Genomic DNA, 19,547 nt, shown 5'->3' on the forward strand with positions numbered 1-19,547 from the left:
TAATGATTATAATAATAACAACAAAAATTTACAGGAGCTGAATCTATGCTTTGTCTAGATCAGCTGATCCTTATAGCCCAGTTTATCGATATAGACGGTGTGCCATATCATATTTGTGTTGCGCTGATAATATTAAAGGCTAAATATAATATAATATAATATAATATAATATAATATAATATAATATAATATAATATAATATAATATGATATAATATAATATGATTATTATAATATAATACAATACAATACAATACAATACAATACAATACAATACAATATACAGAGAAATCACTGCCCTTATAAAATAGCTTACTGGTGACGTCATTTGAATGCGACACTCCTGGCTACATAGAAAAATTAAAGAGAAACTAAATGGAAACAATACAACAAAGGTAAATGTGTCCCTTGCATTTTATTTAAATTTGTGTTATTTTCATCATTTTTTATTTACCATTAAATACTTTCCGATCAATACTTAACCAGTTAAGCAGTGAATTGGTGTCCACGCTGGCCGGTGCACTGGTCCCCTCCCACCACTGTCGTCAAAGAAGGAATTGTTAGCATGCTAGCTTTCTGCATTCATCCACCAACGGGCGACTGAATATCATAGGAAAGAGAATGATGCAGCAAACCTTCAGTTGAAACAGTTGCAACATGGCTTGAACAGTCCGACAACCATTCGAAGAGGACTGGACCAGAACAAGGATCGGAATGCAGAGGATTTTCTTGTTGCGTTTTTTTTAATCGACAAACTATCCAATAGGATAATAAACGCTCCAGTTCTCCAACGTTTTGCCCCAGTCGGATGGAGGTAATATCGTATGACAGCAGCGTGTATGAGATTATCTAGCCAACTACTGTTATGATAACGGAAGTCAGTCTCATACCCGAATCTGGGACATAGAAACATGTGTTTAGATAACGTAGCTGAACTGTTCTTAACACGCACATGCAGTTGTGCATGTATTTCAGCGTGTCAGTTCGCAGGCATTCTAGAGACTGCTAGCCTGGGAAAGTATTTTAGCACTGTAATCAGCTTGTAGGCACTTACTTGCCTAGTTAGCGCCAAATTATTGTTTTGTTAAGCAGTGTGGTTTTATTGTAGCTGATCATTGTCATGCGTCTCATAATAACCGGACCATTTTATTTTGGTTTTGGAGCCAGTCCTTAATCCAGATCTCAGGCGCCAGCTGACACTTTGCCCTGAAGTACATTTACAGTGGCCTCATTCTCCTTGAAGACGCAGTTTTATGAAATGCATCACTCGGAATCAACCGGGGATTCTCCTGGGACCAAAAGAAGGCCGCACGCATCAGCTTTTACCAGTCGTAGGGGTAGTAACACGCTAAGTGGTGGTACGTCTGCCTCGTTGAACGGAGTCAACATGAACTGTAATGCCCTCCCGACGGATGACCATCAGCCATCACTATTAATCCACCAAATACCATCTGCTGGATCACCAGGTCCCCATCACCCTGCCACCAGCCTGAACATACACACACAGTCTCAATCTCACCAAAGTGCTGGGGCTCAAATAAAAAAGAAGAGTGGCTTTCAAATTACAAGTGTCATGCCAGCACAGGTTAGTGCTAGCACTAACAACAGTATAGCAGACGATACAGAAAGCTATGATGATATCGATGAGTCGCATACTGAGGACCTGTCATATTCAGACACTCTTGATGTGTCTGTGTCACGGGCCACTGACACTGGAATACCTGAGAGAAGTTCTTCAGAAGAAACACTAAATAGTATACATGGAGGAGAGACTCCTGGAGTTGTATCACCTAATGAAGCAGTGAATCCTCACCTCCACTCTGGTCAGACAGGATATATGGTGAATGGGACTGTTCATCATAACCACCATCCTCCTGAACACCATAAGGACCAGGGGGTGGCCTCCATGGCTATTCCACAGCCAATCCATGGGGAACCTTTGTGCTCTGCATCACTGAACAGCAGTGCTCCATCTGGAGACGCCATTGTGCAATCTGATGCTTCTGCTGAGAGTAGAACCCAAAGATCCACCTCAGTTCAAGCTGCTGATGTTGATATTAGTGCCACTGGAATAGTGAACCAGACCTTATTTTCAGCATCAGACTCTACAAATGGTGTCAGTGGATTAGAGATGCCAGGGAGTGTGATTGGGTCAAATAGAACAAGCCTTCTTGGTACAGTCGAGCCTGTAGATAACACCATGATGGCAATTACAATGACAGGTTCTCACCCTCTGCCAGTATCCAGCACCACTCAAATTCAGGCTTCCACCGCCATTGCGTCCCGTTTCAGAGTAGTGAAGCTGGATTCCACAGAACCCTTTAGAAAGGGACGGTGGATGTGCACAGAGTATTTTGTGAAAGAAGCTCCTACTGCAGCCCCTTTTACAGATGTAACACCTACTTATCGAGCTGTTGACAACTTGATCAATTCCGAGAGTGAAAGCACAAGTGAAAGTTCTTGTACTATGATGAGTGGTGCAGGAGATAAAAGAACACTACCAACCCAGCAGACATTTGTACAGCCTGCTGTTCCTGTTCTTCAACCAAATCTTTCCCAAACCTCTGCCCAACATTCCCAAGATACTGGAATTCACACTAGTGCATTTCCACCTGTAGCACCCCCTGAAAACATGCAAGTTGTTCCAGTCCCAGGAACTGACTGCCAGGCTCCCACTTCCAGGATCCAAGAGCAGATACCTTACATGGTTAAGGGCCACACAGGCCAGCTGCAAAATGGCTACCCTGTAAATCAACAGCCTTCTATGCTCATGACCCAGGCTTTGCAATCAGTAGATTATGCTCAGATTTCACTGGGCATCCAAGCTCCAGCTCAGTCTCATGAAATACCATCAGTTCAGAGCACTCTAACATCTAAGGCTACCCCTGGGAGTGTCCCACAGTCCGTATTTACAAGGCCCCAAGTTGCAATTCCACACATGGTGCTGGCACAAGAAAGCATAAGAAGTCAGGTCCAGCAACAACAACAGACTAATCAGCCACCCAAACCAAACTCCTCAGCTACAGGCCAAACTCCACCTAGTATGACTTCCTCTTTTCTGCAGAGCAATATTCAGTCTGGCATTCCTCTAGCCCACCCTCATGGAGTTCCTGTTGGCGGTCACTCTGGTGGGCTAGAATTGACCTTGCATCAACGGGAAGGTCAGTCCACCCAGCTTTCCCTAGCAAGAGGACATTATAGTGGTAAACCTCTGCCTGCCTCCCAGCTTGAAGATGCTGGGCGCCTACTTTTGCAACATCAGTGTCTATTTTCTCTGCCTCGGCTGGCAACTGGCAGTGTATCTTTACTTTCTGAACAAAGCAACTCTGAGGGCAGTGCTAGTGGAGATGCTAGTGCTTTTGTCACATCTACAGGCACAGATGAGGACAGGTAAGAGTTATTTTGAGTTATTCATGTGACTGAAACACTAACGTTTTTATAACTGTCTCATTTAAACACCATGTTTTAACTTGTTTGTTTTACACAAACACTAAACTTTAAAGCATTGCTTTACTAAAGATAAGTCACCTATTTTTGGTCTGTATAGCATAATTATCTTTCCTGAATTATTTTCTGATTCGGGTTTGCACATAAATTTTCAGTGAAGTGTTGTTCTGTGTTTGCTGTTTCTAAATATAACGCCACCTCTTTTCAGAGTTGGGATTATTGATTTATATCTTATAACTCTCTTTCAGTGACTATTACTTGCTAATGAAATTGCTTGTGATCAAAATAGAACATAATCTCTTTCCTTTCATTCAGGGCAATAGTGAATGTTATTTTCCAATGTCAGGGACCAACCTAGGACTTAATTCATCATCTTGCATGTCTTTTAAGGCCATCATGATTTGTTTTTCTATATCTAAAATTAGACTTACTATTTACACTTTCAGAATGGGAACAAATGAGAACACTGTTGCAAGTGTTTAATTCCTACATATAGGATATTGACTTCAATACAAGTCAGCTTTAGTATGTGTTAAATTCTGGTGTTGTCTCTCCACATTTAATGTAGAAAAGCAGTTTTCTTTTTTAATTTTTTTTATTAATGAATTTTTTTATAAGCTTTCTCTCTTTCTCTCTTTCACACTCTATTTTATCCCTCAACCTGTTTTCTTATTCAGGAGAAACTGGAAACCAAATGTACAGTTGCCAATATCACTCATCACTTATTCCATTACTTTGACATTACCTTGTGGCTATTTAGGAAATTTTGTATTAAGCTTTTTATAAGGTAGTCAAGTGTATCTGCATATTCATGCAGTTAATCATGTGGAAGCAGCACAATGAAAAACAGTGCGCATATTAGGGTTGTGTGTTTACTGAAAATATCGAAATGCCACACGTACGTATGACTAGAGCTTTAGAGGTAGCATTGCTTTTTTTTTTGGCTCTTTATAAATATTGTGTTAGTGCTCCATAATTAATTGTATCGCAGTCGCAATGTCAGCTTATATGGTATATGCTATATGACTGCAGACATTGCAGTAATAAAATAAATAAGTGCATGTGTGGACATACTTTGTGAAGATGGATGCTGAGCAGACTGACACTGAACTGGTAGCCGAACCAGCGCACGCCCACTCATGGTAACGCACATCTTTCCTTGACACCAATGCATAACCCGCGTACACCCGTGGATTGGCGTGCCTTCACCTGGCAACCTTTAAAAACCCACCCACACATCCCCTTACTTGCCATCAGCTCTGCTTGGTATCTCCCCCTCTCCCCAGTGTTTGTTACATTCTGCGTAAACAGGGCCATTTCTAGCCTTTCGGAACACTAGGCTTCTATGGTCACCCCTTTTTTCCCAAATCGTGCAGCCCTATTTTGTGTTTATCATTTTTAAACAATATTTAAGCAATTAAAGACATATTACTTCTTTGGTGTGGTTGTTTGTGCTAGAAGGACTGGTTAAAGTAAAAAAAAAAAAATGTATATGAAACTTTTCTACTCATGACAGACACTAAAGTTTAAACAGAATGCTGCAAAAAGATCAAGAGGATTGTCTCCTGGCTAAAAAAAAACTTGTTTTAATGGGAGAGTTCAGAAGAGAATGACCTCACTAGTTTGAGCTCAAGTCTATTTCTTCACCACTTTTCCCAAATGTGATAAGCAAAAAGGTGTCCTAGAATGTACTTTGCATCAAATACGGAAGCAGTTGGGTTACAACAGCAAAAGACCAGTTTCTCTGACTTGTTCTCTTGCTTGCTTTTTTGTTTTTTAACATTTGGAAAAATTGTTTAAGAAATACTAAAACCCAGTTTTTCTGTACCAACATTTATACCATGACTTCACAGACACCTGTTTTCTTTATTTTGATGGTATTATTTGCATTGTGGTACTGCAGCTACATGATGTGCCTGATTAGACAGCATACATTTGTTGTTAATAAATAGTTTCTAAACATCTTGAATATAGGTTAAATGTAAATAAAATCTCTTGTGACTACAGCTTGATGTGCCAACTGAACCATGGCATGTTTCATTGGCATGTCATGTTGGCATATTTTGTTTTTAATCAACTTGCCATGGTTGGCTCTGTTAAGCATGTATTGAAACATGTTGTTTAACATGCTTGTTCAGTAAGCATACATAATCTTTAGGCTTTGATGATTGCTGATTTATGTGATTGCAGAGAGAGAGAGAGATAGAGAGAGATAGAGAGAGATATGTTCCCAGAAACATTTCTTTATTTCTGAATGTCACTACAGAATTAGAGGAAAATGTCCAAAGTACTAGATAAAGCATATTAATTTTGGGAAGCTATAAATACATACAGTGGTGCCCTGATTCATTTTTTTTTTGCATGTTTGTCACACTTTAATGTTTTAGATAATCAAACTAATTTGAATATTAAATATAAACACAACATCCAGTTTTTAAATGAAGGTTTTTATTATTGAGGGGAAAAAAAATCCAAAACTACATGACCCTGTGTGAAAAGGTGTTTGCCCCCTAAGCCTAATAACTGGTTGGGCCACCTTTAGCAGCAACAACTGCAATCAAGCGTTTGTGATAACTTGCAATGAGTCTGTTACAGCACTGTTGAGGAATTTTGGTCCACTCATCTATGCTGAGTTGTTGTACTTCAGCCACATTGGAGGGTTTTCGAGCATTAACCTCACCTTTTAAGGTCATGCCACAGCATCTCAATAGAATTCAGGTCAGGACTTTGACTAGGCCACTCCAAAGTCTTCATTCTATTTTTGTTCTGCCATTCAGAGGTGGACTTCATGGTTCCATTTATCACAGCAAGTCTTCCAGGTCCTGAAGCAGCAAAACAGCCCCAGACCAACACACTACCACCACCATATTTTATTGTTGGTATGGTGTTCTTTTTCTGAAATGCGCTGTTACTTTTACGCCAGACATAATGGGACACACGACTTCCAAAAAGTGAAACTTTTGTCTTTTTAGTCCACAGAGTATTTTCCCAAAAGTCTTGGGGATCATCAAGATGTTTTCTGACAAAACTGAAATAAGCCTTTATGTTCTTTTTGCCCAGCGGCGGTTTTCGTCTTGGAACTTGGACCATTTTTGCCCAGACTCTTTCTCTTTCTGGAGTCATTAACACTGACCTTAACCGATGGTTCTTTGGATGTTGTTGTGGGGTCTTATGTGACCTCTTGGATGAGTCGACGCTGTGCTCTATGGTTAAAAATTGTTTCTACACTTTTTCACACAGGGCCATGTAGTTTTGGATTTAGTTATCCCTTAATAATAAAAACCCTTATTTAAAAAGTTCATGTTGTGTTTACTTGTGTTTTCTTTTACTAATATTTTAGTGTTTCAGATTATCAAACTAATTTAAGTGTGACAAACATGCAAAAAAAAAAAAAAAAAAAGAAATCAGGAAGGGGCAAACACTTTTTCACACCACTGTAGATCAGCTCTCAAGTAAGGATAGCTTTTTTTGTAAAACTATTGTCACCTATTAGAAACCTGATCAAAGTTACTCATATTGCTGTAGTTTTTGTTTATTGTTAACACTAATAACACATTTTAATCATTCAAACAGACATGGTGGATAATAGACTGTGTTTTCCTAGGTACTTTAGACCAATCAGTGCTTTTTTTTTTTTTTGCTCATGATTTTGTGATTAGCTGATTTAATAATTGAGCAAATTTGCAGTTGTTTCTATTAAAGTGGCATAGAGAGTTTGTATCTAATGGTAAAATAGTATCTTAAAATAAGCAGGCCTAAATGTGATCTGTTTAAACATTGATGTGTGCCACTTTTTTGTGTTTTTTTTTGTTTTATTTATTTATTTATTTTTTATGACTAAAATATCCACAGCTTAGCATTTGTGGGGCTTAAACAACGAAGCGGCTAGTATATGGATTTTTCCTGCGTTTTTCCCTGTTTTACAAGCTTCATGACAAACTGAGCCCCATAATATTAGACCAATGAAATTGCCGAACGGTTTCAGGTCAACCAATGAAACTCTATATTAAATCAGATGCGCTCCCACTGAATCGGGCCGCACCACATCATAAATATGGACAAGGTTCCTCTGAAGTTTGACCTGCCACTCACTCAGACTGTCAACAGGAAATGCGAATCATTGGTCACGCTGAAAACAACCGGGCATAAAAAAACGCACTTCACCTGTGTTCTGAGCTGCACGGCATCGGGAGAAAAACTTTACCGATGGTGATTTTTAAACGCACAACGATGCCAAAAGAAAAACTCAGAGAGAAATAGTTGTGAAAGGAAGAAGGAAGACAGTGAACAATGACTTTCTTGGTAGGCTACTGTTTAGATACAAGCCGTGTAACAGTCACTGTCTTTCATTAAAGCCTGTGTAAAGTTCATTAGTTTCAGTGTAGACACCTGCGGATTATAGACAGGTGCGGCAAATTTATGTTCAAAATTAAAATCTTTGTCAAATTCAGTGGGAGCGGCTTATATTTGGGTGTGCTTAATAGTCTGGAAATGATGGTGTATATATTAGGGATGCACCGAATATTCGGCCGCCGAAAATGGCCCAAAAGTGCATTTTCGTTTTTCGGCCAAAAGACTTTGATCACCGAAAAAACAAGAAACAGAAACCGCGGCCTGCACATGCTTGTCTGAAGCAACATGTCTGTATATCTTCAGTATATCTGAGAAAGACCCACGGATAGCGATTTGCAAAACATGTAATGCCGAAATTTCAAGAGGGGGTGCGTCTGCAAAGACTTTCTCCACGTCGGGTTTAATTTATCACTTAAAATCTAAACATCCCGATCGCTATGCTGAATATGAGAGGAACAGCAGCACAGAAAAGCAAAACCCCTCCGAGCACGCGCACTCCGTCTGTGGCGGACGTTTTTGAAAAGGCAAGGAAGTTACCCAGTGATAGTGTCAAGGCGCTTTCCTGACCTGGCATAGTTGGCACGCAAGTACTTGTCTGCTCCATGCACAAGCACTGACAGCGAGAGACCCATGTTCTTGATGAGAAGAGGAACAGACTTCACTGTGATAAAGCAGAGAAGCTACTCTTCATCAAGGAAAAACCTGCCACTTTACCTCAAGAAGTAGAATGGGCTTGTCTAGTGTTAAAATTTGTATTATCCACTTTGCACATCTGCAATTCTTGGTGCATTTGTTGTTAATGTTCTACAGTTAACATATGGGCTATGGCAGTCTTTGTTTTGATACACTATTATGTTGTAGGCCTACAGTGAAAATATTATCTTTAAGCAGTTGCACTTGTTCTGAATGCACTTTGTTCTTATGAAAGAACATATTCAATTTTACAACCTTTCAGCAGGCCAGAGGGCCTGTACATTATTATTTAATGTACACATGAGTGCATTTAAGTTTGAATTTTTATTTATTTTATCCTGTGCATTATTGCAATGTGCTATAAATAAATATTTTCATAATTTTTAATTGATTTATTCTTTGAAATTTTAATATTAATTTATGCAATTGAAATGCCTTGATTTTAGTAAGGTTAGTACACAGTCATAGCCATAAATGCAATGGTAATAATAATTGCCATAATTTGTTTCGGTTTTCGGCCTTGCTTTCCTCTTTTTCGGTTTCGGCCAAGAATTTTCTTGTAATAAGAAATTTTAATAAATTTCTAATAAATATATACAGTCGAACCCACTTATCTCGACCTCGGTTAACTCGCCAACCCTATTAAGTCGACGTTTTTGAAGTGGAACCGCCAAATTCTCGCTTTGTCTTAGCATTTTTTATTCGGTTATGTCGATTCTTTTATGCCGACGAACCCTAATATCTCGAGCACAAGGGGGGAAAATTTGCCACTTAATGTCGGTTATCTCGATCTGCATGACCAATCGCCGGCTTTTGCCACGTCACCATCTCACTACCGTATTTTCGCCTATATATGACGCGTCTTATAGAAAGTTTTACATACCCCTCACCCAGGGTGCGTCTTATATACGCGAAAATACGGTAGTGAGACGGCGCAGAAAAACTCGCGGAAGTAGCGGAAAAATCAAGCCTTACAGATGCTACAGGTGTAGGATACTTTTCAGAGCTGTGTCAGAGTGAAATGACTTGAGAATTTAATGTTGACACTGGTTTGTTTTGAGAATCGATGGTGGTTTGTATTGTATACTGTTAAATCTCTGCTGTTAGTTGGTGTACATATGCCTTGTGTTGTTAACAAACATGTATGTAAATTTTTATAGCATGCCTTCATCAAACAAATCGTGGCAACGCTGTTGTGTAAAAAAACCCTCCAAAAACACGTGCATGTACATTCTCATTTAATAACGCACATCATGTACATAAAGAAATTTCAAGCACTTTAATATATTGCCGCCATATTGATTTTCGTTTATCTCGATCATCGGTTATCTCGACGCTTTTTGGCGACCCCCTACGCCGGCAAATTTTAAGCCTCCAGTTTTTTAAGCTTTCAGCTTTCAATTTGATGATTATTCAGATGAGTAATTTATTATTTAAGCTCTATTCAAAGTCTCATCTTGGGTATATATTCTAAAGAATTTGGCTTTGGTAAATACATATGTTCTCAAATTCAAAGACACAGCAGCCTCAATAGTTGGATACATCTTACAGTTGAATCCTACATCTTATGGTAGATTCTCCAAGTATTCAAGCCAGGGGTTGGAAAGGGTTGCAAACTTTCTGTAGTCAGTGACTTTTTTAGGTGAAATTCTGTGGACACATTTTCTGTGGATGTCATCATTTTTGATGACTTTTAATGAAAATCAAGTAGACAGAATTTATTAATTTATTATTGACTCAAAAAATATTAATAAAATAACCCAGCCATTAGGATTAAACAAGCCAGTGCACTCTTAGTGAAGGTCCCAAGACCGAATAAATTGGGGGATTGCGTTAGGAAGGGCATCCAGCGTAAAACATGCGAAATCAATTATGCGGATCACAAATCAGAATTTCATACTGGCTCAGTCGAGGCCCGGGTTACCAACGACCTTCACAGGTTTTGTTAGCCAACAGCGTACTGGTGGATATTGGGCTACTGTTATTACTAGCAACGGAGGAGAAGGAGAGGAGGAAGGAGACAGGGAAAGGAAAAGTGTAGGAGAGTGGAGGTTGGGATGGGTACTTTTAAATGTTGGTACTATGACTGGTAAAGGGAACATTGGAGGTGGGTTTAAACTGTTCTATCATGGTGTGGATAGAAAGAGAAATGGTATAGGTGAAATCCTGAATGAAGAGTACAGTAAGAGTGTAGTGGAGGTAAAGAGAGATTCTGATAGGTTGATGAACGTGAAGCTGGAAGTTGAAGGGGTAAAGATAAATGTCATCAGTGCCTATGCTCCACAAATGAGTTATGGCTGGAGAAAAAAAGAGAAATTCTGGAGTGAGTTAGATGAAGTGGTGAAGAGTGAACCTAGGAAAGAAAGATTAGTGATTGGCCCAGACTTCAATGCTGGTGAAGGGGGCAGAGGTGATGAGTAGGTATTGCTTTAAGGAGATAAATGTGGACAGGGCAGATGTTGGTAGATTTTGTTAAGAGAATGGAAATGGCAGTGGTAGAAACTTATTTTAAGAAGAAGGAGGAGCATATGGTGACGTATAAGAGTGGAGGAAGGTGCACACAGGTGGACTATGTTCTATGCAGGAGATGGAACCTGAAGAAGATTGGGGACTGTAAGGTGTTGGCAGGGGACAGTGTAGCTAGACAGCATCGGATGGTAGTCTGTAGGATGGCTTTGGAGGTGAAGAGAAAGAGGCGGAGAGTGAAGAATATGAAGGATAAGATGGTGGAAACTGAAGGAGGAAGACTGTAGTGTGAGATTTAGGGACGAGGTCAGACAGGGGCTCAGTGGTGCAAAGAGGTGCTGGATGATTGGGCAACTACTGCAGAAGTGATTAGGGAGACAGCCAGGAAGGTACTTGGTGTGATTTCTCTAAAGAAAAAAGGAAGACAAAGAGACGTGGTGGTGGTTATCTTTTACATAAAAAAAAATGATTAGTATGTGCTGCTAATGGTTTACACAACACTGCCATTACTAAGATAGTTATTTTTTATTCATGATTATAGACACATTTAGTGAAAATGTACTGAAAGACAATTTTATATAAAATTCAGCATACAGCATGACTTTAAAAAACATACAAACAAGTATATCAACAGAACATTGTATTTAACATCCCGCTGACTCAGTTGAATTTATACAGATCAAGTTCTTTTTTTTTCCTCATCAAAGTAACTAATAGATTCTGTTTATGAAAATTGAATTGAGTTAGGGTATTCATTTAAAATAGTACTCTGGTAAAGCACAGTTTGCAAAAATGCTATGGATAGGATGCATAGCAATTAAACTCCGTTGTACTGATTATAGGAATTATTTAGTTTTTGTTTTGTGTTTTCATAATACATGTGATTTTCCCATGATATTAGAAAAATCACAGATGTTAAAACATGGTCACAAATTTGCCGTACAGTGTTATAATGTAGTTATAAGAGAATGTGCGTCTGTTCATATTGATCGTACAGTGGCAAATATAAAACAAAACACAGGCATATTCCCACAGAACAAGTAGGCTTATAATATACTTTAAACTAGTGGTGTAGTCCTTACTCTTAGCTAGGGATTATGATGCAATAACATTTTTTATTGATTATTGCAGTTGTCCTTGTCAGACATTTCTCCAGATTCTTTAAATCTTTTGATAATATATTGATTATATGATAATATGCATTGTAGAAGATGATATATGCCCAGTTTTTGCTATTTTATGTCAAACATTTTAAATACTCTTTTACAGGTTCCCTGGTGGTCTAGTGGTTAGGATGCGGTGCTCTCACCGCTGCGGTCCGAGTTCGATCCCTAGTCAGGGAACCAACCCCAGTCACTCTTAGTGATGGTCCCAAGCCCGGATAAATGGGGAGGGTTGTGTTAGAAAGGGCATCCAGCGTAAAAACGTGCCAAATCATACATGCGGAGGATCCACTGTGGCGACATCTAATGGGAGAAGCCGAAAGAAAGATTTTAAATACTCTTTTATCCATGTAACTAATATGTTGCCAATTAACCCAATGAATTGCTAAGTGTTTCTCTAGCTGTTTCTGTATAGTAACTTACTTTTCCAGCCTTTTGCTTAAACCATCTAAAAAAAAAAATCAAGAAATCACAATATATGATTTTTTAACTATTTATTTGTATGATACAGCCGCAAAAAAGTATTTGAACACCTGTCAACTAGAATCAGCTAGAATTCTGACCCTCAAAGACCTGTTAGTCTGCTTTTAAAATGTCCACCTCCACTACATTTATTATCCTAAATCAGATGCACCTGTTTGAGGTCGTTAGCTGCATAAAGACACCTGTCCACCCCATACAATCAGTAAGAATCCAACTACTAACATGGCCAAGACCAAAGAGCTGTCCAAAGACACTAGAGACAAAATTGTACACCTCCACAAGGCTGGTAAGGGCTACGGGGAAATTGCCAAGCAGCTTGGTGAAAAAAGGTCCACTGTTGGAGCAATCATTAAAAAATGGAAGAAGCTAAACATGACTGTCAGTCTCCTTTGGACTGGGGCTCCATGCAAGATCTCACCTCGTGGGGTCTCAATGATCCTAAGGAAGGTGAGAAATCAGCCCAGAACTACACGGGAGGAGCTGGTCAATGACCTGAAAAGAGCTGGGACCACCGTTTCCAAGGTTACTGTTGGTAATACACTAAGACGTCATGGTTTAAAATCATGCATGGCACGGAAGGTTCCCCTGCTTAAACCAGCACATCTCCAGGCACGTCATAAGTTTGCCAATGACCATTTGGATGATCCAGAGGAGTCATGTGGTCAGATGAGACCAAAATAGAACTTTTGGGTCATAATTTCACTATACGTGTTTGGAGGAAGAAAAATGATGAGTACCATCCCAAGAACACCATCCCTACTGTGAAGCATGGAGGTGGAAGCATCATGCTTTGGGGGTGTTTTTCTGCACATGGGACAGGGCGACTGCACTGTATTAAGGAGAGGATGACCGGGGCCATGTATTGCGAGATTTTGGGGAACAAACTCCTTCCCTCAGTTAGAGCATTGAAGATGGGTCGAGGCTGGGTCTTCCAACATGACAATGACCTGAAGCACACAGCCAGGATAACCAAGGAGTGGCTCAGTAAGAAGCATATCAAGGTTCTGGCATGGCCTAGCCAGTCTCCAGACCTAAACCCAATAGAGAATCTTTGGAGGGAGCTCAAACTCCGTGTTTCTCAGCGACAGGCCAGAAACCTGACTGATCGAGAGAAGATCTGTGTGGAGGAGTGGGTTAAAATCCCTCCTGCAGTGTGTGCAAACCTGGTGAAAAACTACAGGAAACGTTTGACCTCTGTAATTGCAAACAAAGGCTACTGTACCAAATATTAACATTGACTTTCTCAGGTGTTCAAATACTTATTTGCAGCTGTATCATACAAATAAATAGTTAAAAAAATCATACATTGTGATTTCTGGATTTTTTTTTTTTTTTAGAATATGTCTCTCACAGTGGACATGCACCTACGATGACAATTTCAGACCCCTCCATGATTTCTAAGTGGGAGAACTTGCAAAATGGCAGGGTGTTCAAATACTTATTTTCCTCACTGTATGTGTATGTATATATATACATATATTACATATTACAGTACAGACCAAAAGTTTGGACACACCTTCTCATTCAAAGAGTTTTCTTTAAATGTAAAATTGTAGATTCACACTGAAGGCATCAAAACTATGAATTAACACATGTGGAATTATATACATAACAAAAAAGTGTGAAACAACTGAAAAATGTCATATTCTAGGTTTTTCAAAGGAGCCACCTTTTGCTTTGATTACTGCTTTGCACACTCTTGGCATTCTCTTGATGAGCTTCAAGAAGTAGTCACCTGAAATGGTCTTCCAACAGGAAGGAGTTCCCCGAGAGATGCTTGGCACTTTTTGGCCCTTTTGCCTTCACTCTGCGGTCCAGCTCATATATATGTATATATATATATATATATATGTATATGTGTGTGTGTGTGTGTGTGTGTGTGTGTGTGTGTGTGTGTGTGTGTATAAAAATTCTCAGTTAATTTTGGAATTTTGCAACCCTAGTTACTATACATGCACAGTGTTTGCTTAAATCATTTTTATTTATTTATTTTTTTAACCATAATAAATAATATCTTGAGGAGGGTATTAACAACATTAGAATGATCAAAGATGTTAGCTGATTATCTCAAATCAGCTAAAATTTGCTAATCTGCTAGAACATTACAAAGAGTCACTCATGCGTGCAACTGTAAAAGTAGTAGGTTTAATTCAAAATAGTTTCCTTTGTGTACGTGGTTTTCCACTTTACACCTTGAGCATCTAGATGCTGGATTTGAATGCAGTGCCTTGCAAAACCAATTATCTCATATTGCTAATACAAATGTTGCATTTATTTATTTTTTTAATGTCACAGAATGCCGTACACACTGCCTTTGCATTAATGCTTTTTCTGTTGTGAAAAGATTATTGATCTATTCTTTTTTTAATGGTTGTTTGTCTTTGTACAGCTTTTCAGGTGTCGGTGTTGTGGCCATAGATAACAAGATTGAGCAAGCAATGGTGAGAATTGTAATTTATTTACTTACTTTAATTAAATTTGCTCTGTTCATTAAAAAAAAAATCATGATTACTTTATTCATGTATTTTAAATAAACCTGAGGGTAAATAGTGGAATATATAGTCATGATACAGTGTCTGTGAAGTGTAAAATAACAGATCTTAAACCAAAATAACAAGTCAAATAACACAATGACAATTTAGAAACCAAGATAACAAATTAGAAAATGCAATGACAATTCAGACAAACCGGAGAAGGTAGGTATAGTTTGTAAATGCAATACACTGATTGGATGAGACAAGCTATTAATCAATTGATATAAAACAAGTGGAAAAATTGTGTCTCTTACCTTCTTTGTTGTATATGTGTGGAGATCTGTGTTTGTTTAACCATTTATTTCAGTATGCGACACTATCATGACTTGTAGACCAGGACATTCAGCTAACCCCAGACAGTGCAATAGGTTTGCAGTGCAGTCACTAATTTAAAAATGTATTGTAGATGATGCTAAAAAAGGCTATCCTTTTTTTTCTTTTTTTTTTTTGTGATATAAAATTATTCAAAATTATAATAGTGACTCTGCATTGACTGTTAATAATTTACTTGCTTTGTAAATGAACATTCAAAACACAGTAAAAAAAAAATTAAACATTATAACATTTTCCATTATTATTTAGACATATATAGAGAGGAAAATATTTTATTTGCATAAAAATAAACTACTATTTTTTTTATCAGGGCCAAAGTAACTGTCAGACATGGACAGTGTTTAATAAAAATAATAGAATGCATTTCTACTGCTGAAAACCTTACCTGCCAGGATTGGGGCTATTATTAATTAATAATTAATCATAAAGTAATTAATAATAAAGTAAAAACAAATGTGAAACAATTTTACTCACCATGTACTTATATTTATTCCATTGACTGTTGGTGTTGTTTATCTTAGTATGGCTGCATATATTTTAAAGCATTTTTTGCATGTTTTTGTTATGTTAAATTACTCAACTGTGTAACGGTGCAAAAGAATTCAGTTCAGTGGGTACCTCGGTTTTTTTTTTTATTTACTTACACTTATGTTCAATTTCAGTGCAGTGGGAAGAAAGGCTAAACATCAAATTGCTTGTTGTTTTTTAATTATTTTATTATTAACATTGATTAACAACAGTTTATATTTTTAAAACAATTTTATTTAAAATACCTGCTTGGTTAAATTGTATATAATATAATATTTTATAATATTGAATAAAAATAATATACAAATACAATCGAATAAATCAAATTAATGTAAAACATTATTTTATTATATTCATTAAATTAATTAATTAAATTGGCCAACATTAAATGTATTAAATAAAATGAAATAAATGGTTTTTATACATTTAATACAATTTTATTTTTACTTTTACTATTTTACTACATTTTCAAGAAAAAGTTCTACTTATTATAGCTTACTTTAACAAATGTCTTCATGCCTTCCATCCTTTATTCATTTACTCCCTCGATATCCAGAATTGTCAGGATTTTCTCCATTTAAGAGATTCTTTAATCTTTACATGAAATGCAAAAGAATCCATACCGCTAGACTGTCGTAAATCATTGGTGATGGCAGGAAGTTTACAACGCACTACAAATCGTATTTAGGTGTATTACAAATCATATTTTTGGTATGGAGTAAGTAGCCACAGTGACGCTGCACTAACTCCTAGTTTATTTTTTAAACCCCTGTCATTAGCCCTATTCGGACGGGACTAGTTTTCCAAACGACGTTTGAGTTAGAATTTTTTCAGCCAACGTCTGTCATTTCATGTATGGATTAGGACGGGACTAACATCTCCGTGTTTATTACGGAGGTAGGAATGTCTGTTTTTTACATGTGGGCGTTGCACAAGACCACATGTCCAGGCAGAAACTTGAATACCGGCGCGCTAGGGTTAGTACGGTAGTTCACGTTGACCAAAACACACAAGAAAACACGTTTTTGAAAAAACATTTTCGGCAATCACAGACATTTGCATTTGGACGGGATTAGATTTCTCAGAGGAGCGCCGAGTTTGCTGAAAAACAGTAGGTAATTTGCTCTGGAATTTTTACAGAGGTTGTGTGAGAGAAAGACAGACATGGCAGATTCGGATGGGATTAAAATCACAAAGTACCTCTGTGAAACAGAAATTTCTCTCCAAAGACCCTCTGTAAAACTAGTCCGGTCCGAATAGGGCGATTGTTTTGCATGTTTACTAATACTAAATAAAAAAAAAAAAAAGGCAGTGACACTGCTCCCAAAGTGAAAGGTGGAGACTAAACAAAGGGGTCCGCTGCTTAATACGTTTGTGAGGGAACTCAGATTTTATTTATGTCCCACTCGTAAAAAGGATTACATTTAGTACACGTGTACTGAACAGAAAGCCCTGAACTGAAATGGTTTGGTACATTTGGTTTGTGTACTGGTATTGTAATAACAATGACCATTTTCTGTGTTAAACAGATTTTTCATTCTCATGTTCTCTCACTCTCTATCTTTCAGGACTTGGTTAAAAGCCACCTAATGTACGCAGTACGTGAAGAAGTGGAGGTGCTGAAAGAACAAATAAAAGAGCTGATTGAAAGAAATTCCCAGCTGGAGCAGGAAAACCACTTATTAAAGAACTTGGCGAGTCCTGAACAGCTAGCTCAGTTCAAGGCTCAGGTGCACAGCACCTCCCCCACCTTGGGCACCCAAACAGGAATTGTGTCAGGTCTGCCAACCTCACAGACCCAGGGTTCGGGGCCTCCAGTGTAACTACCTCATAATAGTGTAATGGAGGGCTACTGACCTGAAGTCTCTCCAAAATATAACAGAAGTTAAATAATACTGTGAACACTTTGATGAATGGCAACACGATTAAACACACCACAGTTGCTGAGCCTTGAGGATGTACTTCAAAATGTTAATCATTTGCACATGGTAAACTGTCATGTGACATCAATGCGCTGCTTGCTAAGAGCCAACCCCTTGAGATGCTTTACATGCTTCAGACAATCAAAACGGAGAAAAAATGATGAAGTGGACTGTATCGAAAGCCAATCATGGGAAAGTAGGATAAAGGTCTTTGTAATTTGGGTCTAATAAATTGCACCTTTGCATGCTCAAGAATATATTTTGTATTGTTCATATCAGCAGTGAATATAACTGTAAATGATACATGATCCTTCCTTTGTCACCAATGCTTTGCTTTTGGTTTAATTTGTCTTTTTCATTTTTAAAGTGATTTCATGTATAGTTTGAAAAAAGAAAAAAGGGGGACCATTCCCAATTCTAAATCCATAACGCAATATTACCATTTCTACTCTTGTGACTGATTTGTTCTTAAGCTGAGATACAAACTGTTTCAATAGTTGCATGTTAGTTGCTGCAAACTGAGGGGTGAAAAAGCGTTAGTAGTTGTACTGTTGTAAATATTTATGTTTGCAAAACAAGCGTTTATGTATGGAAAATTACTGTATTATACATAGCAGGGAAAATTTAAATAAAACGTATTGTTAACGCTGCACTTTGCACATTAAGGTCAAACTGCATATACTACAATTTGGACTGAGCTCACCGGTTTTGCCTCCAAAAAGGAACAGTGCACATTATGATTAAAAAAATTTAGTTCCACAGGTTAAGAAACCTGATAACAGATCTTTTATTTCACTGAAAATTATTAATTGAGATTTTGTTCTACCTTACAGTAATTGACCTCTAGATGTAATAGACAGTTTCATCACAATTGTTATTGACCTTTGTCTCAAATCACAGTGTCAAAGTGTCAATTTTGCCTTAGATTCCAAGCTTGTTTCCTTGAAAAACACGATATAAAAAAATGACAACAGAATTTCTCTAAACAGCTGCACCTTAGGTTTAATAAAAAGAAGGAGAAAAACTACTTTTGCATGTAACATGCCATTGCATTCATCACTATTACATGTATTATGGATATCTAAATAGTGTGATCTGGAATCACTCTTTAAAAAAAAAAAATTATAAACCCACTTGACACAGTATGCCCCTTTTAATATGCACAGATTTTTATTTTTTTTTATGGGAAAGAGTTCATATCTCTTTCTAAGTAGGGGTATAGTGGCTGGGCAGCGGTTGCCTAGTAATTAAGAAAAGTAAGGTGACTAGATTAAGAACTTTGCTGCATTAAAACCTTATAGTGTTTTATATTTGGAAGCAGCTTCTAAAATTTGTTTGATAATGAAAATGGGGACAGTAAATCAGAAATTCCATTCAATAAGAAACTAGTCACTTTGTCATTTCTTTTTGCACTTCTTGATATGTTTGTTGGTCGTCATCTATATTATGTATATGTAATCTAATTGCTCACATATTGGGATAATTAATTATTTAAACATGTACTTAAATATTCAGGTTATTGTATTATTTGCTGTAGAATAAAGGCCATATTTTACATTTCCTATAGGCCTTAATTATTTTTTTCACCCAAATAAAGTTTTGATTAAAGCTTTGCGATACTGTTGA

The 19,547-nt window shown here is 37.6% G+C and overlaps 1 protein-coding gene across 3 annotated transcripts; it reads left to right on the plus strand.

Annotated features, from left to right (window-relative positions):
- Window positions 1-326: 326 nt before the first annotated feature.
- On the plus strand, window positions 327-19,483 carry LOC124389376 (TSC22 domain family protein 1-like). Of its 3 annotated transcripts, none has more exons than XM_046854772.1 (4): window positions 327-394; window positions 486-3,389; window positions 14,994-15,045; window positions 17,568-19,483. In XM_046854772.1, exons 2-4 carry the CDS (start codon window positions 1,258-1,260, stop codon window positions 17,820-17,822), a joined length of 2,439 nt encoding a protein of 812 aa, XP_046710728.1. In that variant the 5' UTR covers window positions 327-394; window positions 486-1,257; the 3' UTR covers window positions 17,823-19,483. The 3 variants fall into 3 exon arrangements, with proteins under 3 accessions (XP_046710728.1, XP_046710719.1, XP_046710711.1); XM_046854763.1 differs by having other exon boundaries at window positions 353-813; window positions 1,167-3,389; XM_046854755.1 differs by having other exon boundaries at window positions 353-3,389.
- The last annotated feature ends 64 nt before the right edge of the window (window positions 19,484-19,547 follow it).

This window comes from Silurus meridionalis, chromosome 1 (genome assembly GCF_014805685.1).
Source record: "Silurus meridionalis isolate SWU-2019-XX chromosome 1, ASM1480568v1, whole genome shotgun sequence".
NCBI classification, from domain to species: Eukaryota; Metazoa; Chordata; class Actinopteri; order Siluriformes; family Siluridae; genus Silurus; species Silurus meridionalis.